Source organism: Chiloscyllium punctatum, chromosome 9, assembly GCF_047496795.1.
Source record: "Chiloscyllium punctatum isolate Juve2018m chromosome 9, sChiPun1.3, whole genome shotgun sequence".
NCBI lineage: Eukaryota > Metazoa > Chordata > Chondrichthyes > Orectolobiformes > Hemiscylliidae > Chiloscyllium > Chiloscyllium punctatum.
The window spans coordinates 65,979,109-65,991,119 of record NC_092747.1 but is presented as its reverse complement, the minus strand read 5'-3'; the positions used below and the strand labels follow the sequence as shown (position 1 = coordinate 65,991,119).

The following is a 12,011-nucleotide window of genomic DNA, read 5'->3' as shown; positions in this document are numbered from 1 at the left end:
GCTGTCTAATCCCTCCCTGGATAATCTTTCTTTTTTTGGGGATGAACCTCTGTACAGTGACCTCAACTATACCCACAAACTCCTGCCATTTTTGCTCTACTGTCTTCCCCGCTAGGCTCTGCTTCCAGTCTATTTTCGTCAGTTCCTCTCTCATGCCCTCATAATGACCTTTTATTTAACTGTAACACCATTACATCCAATTTTGCCTTCTCTCTTTCAAACTGCAGACTGAACTCTACCATATTATAATCGCTGCTTCCTAAGTGTTCCCTTACTTTAAGATTTTTTATAGAGTCTGGTTCTTGATGATTAGATAGACTTCCTCTGAAGGTAGAGCTAAATGCTAACTTCATTTACCATGTTGAATTTGATTTGAGGGTTTATTTCAGTTTGAACACTGCTGGAAGATTGTGTTTCTTCCACTAGTTTAAAATTAAAAAATGATTTATACTGATTGTAGAGAGATAAAAAGAAACAGATTAGTCTAGAAGTATTGAAAAGCAATCAGAACAAAAGAGATCTGCCAAGGGACGGTAAATGAAAGTTTTTACCTTTGATAATAAATGGAATTGAGGATTTGAAACAAAATGTATCCAAAATACTGTGACACAAGTATGATTATTTACTTCTGCAGGGAATAATTTTAATACGTTGTAAAATTAGCGAATACTTTTGGGAGCATAAAACATATGTGGGTATGGGCTATAGTGTTAACTTCTAATCATAACGTGGAGAACAAATTAATCAAATAAATTATGTTCTTAATGTTTTGTTAAAAACAAGTGAAATCTTGCGGCACAGTTTCATTCGTTGAAGTGAGACGTTCAGTTTTCTTTAAAAAGAATGTTAGGGTTCCTAACGAGATGATCTTTTACTTTTGTGTTGTGTGGTCCATGTCAAAAACTCAATTGTTCAGTGCATTTGCAATCCAATATGACATTTTAAATATATCAATTTCCATGAACTGAATCTTCCCAAAAATAATGTTATCTCTGAGTTTTATGGAAGGCTTCTCCCATGGGCCAGCCCAAGTTTTATTTTGCACTGTCTTCCCAAACCCTCCTTGTGTCCTATGCACCATGCCCTCTTGGTGCTTCATTGTATTTTCTCACTGGCTACAGGCTTTGCTCCCCAGTTCCAGGGCCTCCCAAGATTCCTGGACTGGTGCCATTTTTAAAGACCAGCCATGCACTGGTTGGCAATCCCCAGCTGCCCTGCAAATGTCAGACCGATGGTAACTGCCATTTTACTTTGCCATTGGGACCCTGGAGGCCCTGCTGCACAGATGCAGATGGAGCACACCCTGAGATGCTGGTGAATGATAATCTGATTGTGATGGAAAAAGTAATGATCTGGGGTCACCAGGTTAATGCTGTGACTTTCATGTCATCAATTTTTGTCAGTTAGTTTCTGTGGTGAGTGGGAGAATGGGAACCTGCATATCAATTAAGTGAGATGACATAATAGTTAGGTTGTTAACACCAGCTAATAAACCTCTTGTTGCTCGCTAGCGAGAATCGCCACTTACTGTTCAACACTTGATTAGAAAATGGTACTTTTAGTCAGAAACCCAGAAAGCTCCTCATTGCCAATTTTGCGTGATTCTCCCAACTTTCTCATCAATGACCACACTGTTCAGAGTCTGGGATGATTCTGTCCCATGCTATACTGTAGAAGAAATTTGAGGCTGCAAAATTTAATAAATACTCTAATTTGGAATTCATAATCAAGATTGGGAAAGTGATGGGCTTTACATACTTAAATGTAAAATTCTTAACTCCCAAATACTTAGAATATTTTACACAAAGTAGTCCATGCTGTAGTTATTTAACACCTGTAATAGGAATAGTTGCACTTTTTCACCTAGTGCTAGCACAAGTGCAGCTTGTTCTCTTGCTACTCTTGTCACTGTGTGCACCAGCCAGCTGATATCTGTACTGTCCTCTCTGTTGCCAGCCAAAGCCTTTGTCACTTCACATGATGGCTGCTTCTTGTCATCCTTTTCCTGAGTTGGTGTTGGTTCTTGCTTGAGCCCTTGCCTGCTCACCTTCTCCAGTTCCAGTTAGAGCAGCAGGTGTCTTATTGCACCCAGGAATGATACTGGATTAGAAACAGATTAAAGCAGGATTCTGCTCATTAAAATTGTCAAAGTGTCTACAAATCCTCTAAGAAGTAAGAAAAGTGCAGCTTTCCATCTTGAAATGGTTCTCTCCGGAATTGTCATGATTCCTGCAATAATTGTTGGACCCAACCTTTTTAATTGGAACCTTTTTTTTTGTTTACTTCTTAGAAGCATAGTTGCAGTTTTCAATGCATGGTATTTGCTTTTCTAATTAATTATGGTCTGTGACCTTTTCAGGTGCCTGCCTGGGATTGTTGTTGGTAATGGCTTCACAGGCACCACCCCTGCGAGTGTAGGAAGTGTGTCTCTGTAGCTGTAATATCATCATAACCATCCATTACTTTATTATTTGAAGTGACAATTAAGATGGAGACTTTTTCAGAGTTGCTAGCAATTTCTGCTTTCACGAGCTGTTGCTGACACTCTTGAAAAGGATCGAGAGAGCAGAATAAACAAGTAAAGTAAGTTCAATGGCATGAGCCAAATTTTCCATTTTTTTCCAGCCACACCAATGATGTATTAAAGGCAACACAATTTCTCTTGGGACACAATTTTCATGTTTTAAATAGCACTGTTAAATAAGACCATTTGAGACACAAAAATGACTTTGTTGCATTTCATCTGTCACTAAAGACCAGCTGCTGCTTTCTTCACATCTAAATGTCTCTGACCAGTGAAATTGAGGAAGGATTTGAAGCTGGTAATGCATTTTGATACTGTATTTGTTTGTACCTCGTATTTATTTCTAACCCTCTCAGCTTCTCTTCACGTTTAAAGTGTGATCTAACCACAAATGAAACTGATTTATTGAACTACAACAGTGAAGTGTTGCTGTGTCAAACGAGTAGTATATTTTGCATTTTATAAATGAAGGTTTCTTCTCAACAGAAGTTTTCTGCATCAGAAAATATCATTCAGGCTAAAAAATGGGTATGTAACTGATTCAAAACAGTAATTTGAACAATTTTAAGAAACTACAGTGTACATTTGACATTGAACCTGAGGAGAAGTACAACATTCAGTTTGGACCATTTGCCTCGATTTTAGTGAGAATTATAGAGCTAAATCTCCAGATAAATGCCTGTTGCCCAGCAACAACATTTTGTGCTTTGTGGACCAAGCATAGTCTGGTGACTAGTCTAAATTGCTTGTGTTTCTAAAATATAGTTTGTAACAATAGTTTATTTCACAGACATGTTCTTTATATGGACCATAATGTAGTTGTTTTGGATGAAATAAACTGTATATTTTAGTGTGCGTGTTTCTGAGTGCAAGATAACGTGGAGCTCCTGTAGATCTGCAGTTTATCTGGTGGCTGATTTATATGATCACTAAGACCTCTGGTTCCATACTTGCTTTACTGTGACTTTACTCATCTTGTTTGGGGTGCTAAAAGTTGGTTGTGTGGCCCAGATTACGAGGGACAGAACAAACTGGGGATCACATTCCACAAATTGCTGGGCGATCTCTGCTAAACATGCATATAAGTGGACTTTGAAAAGGGTCAGTTTGGGGTTTGGTTGAGATGATTACAGAAATCAGATTTCTTACCAGACTGTTGATCAGTTTTCTTGAAAACTGTTGGTCTGTCTCCATGTTAGACATAGTGAACTATTTTGTTGAAGGAGCTGATCTTTTTGATACACACTTTAACATAATGCAGAAATACAGCATTGTTAATTTGAGACAGGATTGATAATTTCTTTTTAAATGTAGGATTTACTGCATTTTTCTAACACAATGGGGCTCTGATATATTCTAATATCCCCCATCTTGACCCAGATTACTAATGAAAAGTGCAATCTTCAGGTTTATGTGAATAACCTGAGCTGCTTGTGTGTAATAATGATACAAGAAAATTGAAATAACGGTATTGAGAATTGAAGGAACCTGCATATACAAAAGAGCAGAAAGGTCACTGTTGAAGCATTTGAAGATGTACAAATTTTGGAAAGGAATGGTAATTGGTTGCAGAAAGGCACATTGACCTGGAAAGAATGGAAATTTGGGCATTAACTGGGGAAGAGGAAAAAGAAAACCAAGATCAAATAAATTTATAGTTCTAATTTGTGCCATACAATCTTATGATGAATAGATCATTCTATTTAGAAACAAATAGCTTGACTGTCTTGTTCACAACACAACTGTTACCTGTTTAGCGTAAGCAAATGAAGTGATTGGATACAGAAGAGCCCCTACTGACAGGTTAGCACTATTTGCTGACTGACCCCAAGCTGCATATAGTGATAGGCTCACTCATTCAAAACTTTGGTTTGAGAGAATGTGTACCAAATGTAAGCCTTTTGTAAGAAAAAAACTAGGTGCAAGGAAGCAGTTTTTCTATTTTGCCAGCTTATTTACATGCTGTTATCTTAAATCATTTAAAAAATTTAAGCAAAAAAATTGCTTTTTGCTTGAAAAGACCAATCACAAAATTGCTTTTCACTATTAATTCTTCAGATATAAATTTTTGGGTATCTGGCAATTTTGTATAAATATTTCTGTCAGCATGATTTGACAATTTCAGTACTTTGTGATCATTTTTAAAATACATTGTTTATTTATTGAGCCTAACTTCAAATTTAGCTCACAACCAAATCTTGACCTGTTTCCTTTTGAGGTCCAGATTTGTCGCAACATTTGAAACAGGATAACTCTGCTTCCCTTGCAGCACAGGTAGAAGCTTGCCTTTCTGAGTACTGTGGTGGAAACTCAGACTGAGATAATTGAAATTTGTGTTTGGTTGCTCTGCAAGTTTGACTGCTGCCATCATTCCTGTAGATTTTAGTGCTTAGAGTCTTTCACACTTTCTTAGCAGCATTACAGCCTGATCCAGCAGGCCATTGCGATAGTGGATCCCACACCCTGGAGGAGTGACAGTAACTCCTATGTTCAATCCTACAGTTTTCTCGTGGGGGACCGCATTCATCCTCCAACCAGCACCCCTGTGGTTGCCTTTTTGCAAGCTAGCCCATATTACAGATGTCTACACCATCTGTCTTTCAGATGTCTGAAAGTAGGCCCTCAGACCTACAGCTGTCTGTCCATGCTACAGTCACTGGATTAGCATTACATAGGAACACGAGGCGAAGCAAAAACGCTTTGGAAATAGTCAAATATATCAATGCAGATTTCTGTGTACTGTTGAAGTGATGGATAAAATTATTTATGTAAAATATTTGATACACAATTACAACGGGCAGATCCTAACCCAGCATCCAGGATTTCGGAAACAAAGCAGAGCTGGAATAACTCAGCAGGTCTGGTAGTATCTGTGGAAACAGAGTTTCTCTTTGAGTTCAATCTGACTCTTCAGAGTTCTCTGTCCACAAATGCTGTTGCATTGACTTTGTGTTTCTGTTGTGTTTCCTTTGTTTACTTTGAGACTCTGAAATTTAAAAGTTAACCTAGGTGAACTGTGCTTCTTTTTAACTTGAGTAAAACCCAAAGTTCACATTTGCCTGGACATTTTTTTTAAAATCTGCATCATGACAAACCAGTTGTATTGAAATATTTACTCTCTCTAATTAAAAAAAAATAAAACTCTGACCAAGATTAGAAATAACTAATGAATAAATAAAACATTTTAATCTGACCCCTTCAGAATTTTTTCTGAGATTTGGCATTATAAAACTATAAACTATAAATCAGTAAAAAGCATTCTAATGGCCCAGGTCGTCCAATATGGTCATTGCTGAAGCATAGATTAGAGAGTCAGTGTCAGAATAATAGAGATCCTGATGTATCTGACACTACAGGAATTGCCCTGGAAATTGAAGCTTCCAACGGGCAATTGTTTGGAATCCTCCCAAATCCCCATTCTGAGTTCGAGTTATTACTGTTGATGATTCCAACTTAAATACCTTTTGGAAAGCTGGAGAAGCTAACCTGGTGTAGAAGCATGTGTAGAGAGGAAAACCAGAGCATTCTTTTTTTTCAGATTTCCAGCATCTATAGTATTGTACCTTATTACCTTGACAGAATCCTAGGAAATATTAGAGGGATTAAAACCAATACTGGCTGTAACTCCCAAACAACTATAAAACTGGCCAACCCCATCTCTGCCAAATTCACCACTTTGCTGAACCCATCTGGTTTGACTCTTTTGGCCCCCACCAACACCACTACAACCCTACCCTTGCAAAAAAATTCTACCATTTACTTACCCTTTTTGTCAAGTGCTTTCACAATGACTTTTAGATCTTTTAATCATGCTGTTGTAAAAGACAGGGTTTTGTCTGGGTAGGCTTATGCCTTCGAAGTTCAGCTGGAGAAGTTCTCTGAGCGAAGTAGCAACATTTTGTCTTCAATGAGGTTCTGGCTTTGATTTGGAAGATTTGAGCCAATATAATTTCAGTACAATTCCCATTACTGGCAATTCATTTCCCAGCAATATGGCTGACAATAGCTGCTAACTTGAGAGAATTTGTTTATGCAATAACTACTATCATTTTACTTATTCATGTCAGATAGCTGAAGAACACTTTAGACTTTGCTTCAGATGTAACCAAAGTTTCTTGTCCTCCTCTAGGTGTGTAAATGAGTATGGAAGATTATGACTACCTATTTAAAATTGTCTTGATTGGAAATGCTGGCGTAGGAAAGACTTGCTTAGTAAGAAGATTTACTCAGGTAAGAAAGTTGGGAGTGTGCTGTATTTTTAAAGGTCAATTTGGGGTTAACTTCACATAAGAGTACGGATACTGAATATTTAATGACTGTAATTTTGTAATCATGATTGGAAAAGCTCTAAAATATAACATTGATCTAGCTTGCCTGAAAATGTATTTTGGACTTCTGATGCAAACCTGAATATGTAGAAATGCCTCTTCAGCACTTGAAAAGAGCACAATTTGAACCCATAATAACTTCGAATCTGTGTTCAGTATTTTCATTTTGGTTTTGGATCAGACTGTGTATTTGGGACTGAAGAAGATGGATGTTGGCTTGACACCTTTTCCCCCTCCTTTTTTTAAAGGGGTCCAGCAGGCTATCATAGTCATTCAAAGGACAACCATCTGTCTGTCTTTTTAGTCTTTTATGGGTTGAGATCAGTACAAGAAAGTAGGCAAATTAGTTTAGTATTTAGTAATTTGTTTTTCTGCTATCATTTGTGTAGTAAGATGTTGGAGACCAGGGGACTAAAGTATAGGTCAAGGGAGGATGGTTTGGTTGACCTCTGCACCAGATTTTCTCTCAGCTGCTATTTCTCCTTTGCCTGATTTCAGCAAGATGGTGGAAAAACAATCTAATTCTAGGGCATAATCTTAAGATTCCAGGAATTAATTTTCTTGCAAAGTGGTTTGCTTGTAAATGTAAAATATCGAAAGTGTCATCAAACAAATTGGAGCTGTACATAAGAATATTCTTCTTTTTTGCTGTGTTTATCAATATTGATTTTTATACCTGTTTGTATATAATTCACACAGTGCCACACGTGTTGGATTGTTGATTCCTAGAGTGTAATTGTTCAGTGCTGTTCTTATTACATTAACTGCAAATTTTATGCCATTCAACTCAACTAGTTTGAGTCCACACATGCTTCTTTATCAAATCCTATCTGCATTTTGTCCTATTCCTTAATCTTTCATGTCCTTCTCTATCTTCCCTTTACAGGGTCTATGCTATATTGCCTCAAATACTCCATGTGGTATTTGTAACCATACTCTAGCTAAAATTATTGTCCTGAATATTTCATTGTTGGGGACCATCTACTACTTAAAGCCCTTAGTTTTAGATTTTCCCAGAAGTGGAAAAGCTTGTGGGATTTTGACATGAGGTGGTAGTGTTGCTTGACTGGTACTTAGGTTTATGGTCTGTGAACAGAAATTTCACCTGCTGCTGAAATTTAAATTAGTTAAGAAATCTGGGATCAAAAAGACCCCATAATGGTGACCATCTGGTTCACTAATGCCTTTGAGGGAAGGAAACCTGTTTCTTTACCTTTTGTCTGTGTTACACATGACTCCAGACCCACAAAATATGGTTGGCTCTTACATGCCCTCTGCAATGGCCCAGTAAAATACTCAATTGTACCAAACAGAAAAATCATAAAGGAATGAAACTTTCCTGCTGCAATGATAAAATGAAAATGGCAAACTATGATCTCTTGACTCTGCAAAGTCCTTCTTGCCAACATTTGGGGACTTACGACAAATTTGAGAAAGCTATTCCATGGACTAGACAAATAACAGCCTAACATAGTTATACTCAGTGAATCATATCTTATAAACATGTGTAAGGCTACCTCTATACTATTTTCCTCATTTGTTCACTGGCTGGGTCAGAATTAATGGCCTATCCTAGTTGCCCTAGACAAGGTCTCTATGAGCTACTGCCTTGAACTTCTACAGTCTATTTGGTGTAGGTGCAGCTGTTGGGGAGGAAATTCCAGAATTTTGACTGAGCAACACCAAAAGAAAAGTGACATTTTAAAGTCAGGACCTGAGGGGAACTTGCAGGTTATGGTATTCCCAGCTATCTGCTCCCATGTTCTTCTAGATGGTATTAGTTATGATATGGAAAATGCTGTCTAAGGAGCCTTAGGAATTTTCTGCAGTGCAACTTGTAGATAATACACTTTGCTTCTCTGTGGTGGGGGATGTGAATATTTGTGGGTGTGATGCAAATCAAGCGAGCTGCTTGGTCCTGGATGGTATCGATCTTCCTGTGTGTTTATTGCAGTTGATTTCATCCAGGAAAGTGGTAAGTATTCTGCCACATTCTTGAATTGTGCTTTGTAGATCGTGGATAGACTTTGAGGTGTGAGTTACTCATCACAGGATTCCTAGCCTCTGACCTGTTCTTGTAGCCATGATATTTATTTGGCTTGTTCATTTCACTTACTGGGAGTTATCATTAGCCAGTATTTTTTTTTCACGCAGCGGGTGGGAGGCTGGTACAATTGCAACATTTAAAAGGCATTTGGGTGGGTATATGAATGGGAAGGGCTTGGAGGGATATGGGCTGGGTGCTGGCAGGTGGGACTAGATTGGGATGGGTTGGACCGAAGGGTCTGTTTCCATGCTGTGTATCTCTATGACTCTATGATTCTATTCATATACCCATCTAAATGCCTTTTTAAACGTTGCAATTGTACCAGCCTCCACCACTTCCTCTGGCAGCTCATTCTATACACCTACCACCCTTTGTGAAAATGTTGTCCGGTATGTCTCTTTTATATCTTTCCCCTCTCACCCTTAACCTATGCCCTCTAATTCTGGACTCCCCAACCCCAGGGAAAAGGCTTTATCCATCCATTTATCCTATCCATGCCCCTCATGGTTTTATAAACCTCCTATAAGGTCACCCCTCAACCTCCGATGCTCCAGGGAAAACAGCCCCAGCCTGTTCAACCTCTCCCTATACCTCAAATCCTCTAACCCTGGCAACATCCTTGTAAATCTTTTCTGAACCCATTCAAGTTTCACAACATATTTCTGATAGGAAGGAGACCAGAATTGCATGCAATATTCCAACAGTGGCCTAACCAATGACCTGTACAGCCACAACATGACCTCCCAACTCCTGTACTCAATACTGTGACCAATAAAGGAAAGCATACCAAACGCCTTCTTCACTATCCTATCTACCTGCGACTCCACTTTCAAGGAGCTGTGAACCTGCACCCAAGGTCTCTTTGTTCAGCAACACTCCCTAAGACCTTACCATGAAGTGTATAAGTCCTGCTAAGATTTGCTTTCCCAAAATGCAGCATCTCGCATTTATCTGAATTAAACTCCATCTGCCTCTTAGCCCATTGGCCTATCTGGTCAATGAGTTTCTTTGCTGTCCACTACATCTCCAATTTTGGTGTCATCTGCAAACTTACTAACTGTACCTCTAATGCTCGCATCCAAACCATTCATGAAAATGACAAAAAGTAGAGGACCCAGCACCAATCCTTGTGGGACTCCAGTGGTCACAGGCCTCCAGTCTGAAAAACAACCCTCCACCACCACCCTCTGACTTCTACCTTTGAGCCAGTTCTGTATCCAAATGGCTAGTTCTTCCTGTATTCCATGAGATGAATTCCTGTGGGTTGTCCTTGTGAATTAATAAAGTACTTCTTGTCATCAACCAGTTTCTGTTATGTGACCAAGGCAATGCTGTTTCTGTTGTCCGTACAATGTGGGATGAAGTCTTTTATTTGTATTTCCATTTCTGAGGCTGCCAATTCTATCAGATATTGTTACTGAGCCACTGTAATTGAGAATGAAAAGGGACCATCATCAGGACCTGGCTAAAGCTGTTTGCATCTTAATGGCTATCCAGAGATGTGCCCAACTGAGAGTCAGGCCTGTTTGAAACCATAACAAAGGGCCACAACTGCTCCTATGTACAACCCTGAGTCCATTTTTTTTGGGTAAACTGTATGTATTTTACTTTAAAAGTAAAACTACCTGTCTTTCTCATACCTTTTATTGGGTATATGATGCAGATGTAACTTTTTTTTTCACATTTTACTCAAAAAAAGAACAAAGAAAATTTACAGTCTGTGAACAGGCCCTTCGGCCCTCCAAGCCTGAGCCAATCCAAATCTACTGTCTAAACCTGTCACCCAATTCCTAAGCATCTGTATCCCTCTGCTCCCTACCTACTCATGCATCTGTCCAGATGCATCTTAAATGAATCTACTGTGCCTGCCTCAACCACTTCCTCTGGCAAAGCGTTCCAGAGGCTCACCACCCTCCATGTGACGTACTTGTTACATGTATCCTCCTTAAACTTTCCACCTCTCACCTTGAAAGTGTGACCTCTCGTTATTGAATCCTTCGCCCTGGGAAAAAGCTTGACTCTATCTACCTTGTCTATACTCTTCATGATTTTGTAAACCTCAGTCAGGTCCTCCTCAATCTCCTTATTTTTCTAATGAAAACCAACCTAACCTACTCAATCTCTCTTCTTAGCTAGCACCTTCCATACCAGGCAACATCCTTGTAAACCTTCTGCACCGTCTCTGAAGCGTCCACATCCTTTTAGTAATGTGGCGCCCAGAACTGTATACAGTATTCTAAATGCGGCCAAACCAAAGTCTTGTACAATGTTAACATGACTTGCCAGCTCTTATACTCAATATCCAGTCCAATGAAGGCAAGCATACTATATGCCTTCTTGACCATTCTATCCACCTGTGCAGCAACCTTCATGGTAAAATAGACCTGCACTCCCAGATCTCTCTGCCCATCAACTTTTCCCAAGGCTTTTCCATTCATTGTATAATTCGCTCTAGAATTAGTCTTGCCTAAATGCATCACCTCACATTTGTCTGGATTGAAAACCATCTGCCACTTCTCTGCCCAACTCTCCAGTCTATCTCTATCCTCCTGTACTCTTTGACAGTCCCCAATCTACTCCACCAATCTTTTGTGTCATCTGCAAACATGTTGATCATACCAACAGTGCCCTCTTCCAGATCATTTATGTATACTACGAACAACAGTGGTCCAAACACTGACCCCGGTAGAACACCACTGGTCACCTTTCTCCATTTTGAGAAACTCCCTTCAACTACTACTCTCTGTCTCCTGTTGCTCAACCAGTTCTTTATCCAACTAGCTAGAACATGCTACACACCATGTGATTTCACCTTACTCCATTAGTCTACCATGGGGAATCTTATCAAACGCCTGACTGAAGTCCATGTATATGATATCAACAGCCCTTCCTTTATCTATCAACTTGGTCACTTCCTCAAAGAACTCTATTAAGTTGGTAAGGCATGATCTCCCCTGAACAAAACCATGTCGCCTATCACTGATTAATCCCATTCTTTTCTAAATATAAATAGATCCTATCACTCCGTACCCTCTCCAGCAACTTTTCCACTATCCATGTCAGGCTCACTGATCTGTAGTTACCCGGAATATCCTCACTACCCTTCTTATGC

At 39.1% G+C, this 12,011-nt stretch overlaps 1 protein-coding gene across 1 annotated transcript in view; it reads left to right on the top strand.

Annotated features, from left to right (window-relative positions):
- Positions 1-12,011, top strand: part of rab30 (RAB30, member RAS oncogene family) — a 97,072-nt gene that overhangs the window by 45,489 nt on the left and 39,572 nt on the right. The window contains exon 3 of the mRNA XM_072577689.1: positions 6,654-6,754. Within this exon, the coding sequence (XP_072433790.1) occupies positions 6,662-6,754 (93 nt within the window). The 5' untranslated portion in view covers positions 6,654-6,661. The remainder of the gene's footprint in view (positions 1-6,653; positions 6,755-12,011) is intronic.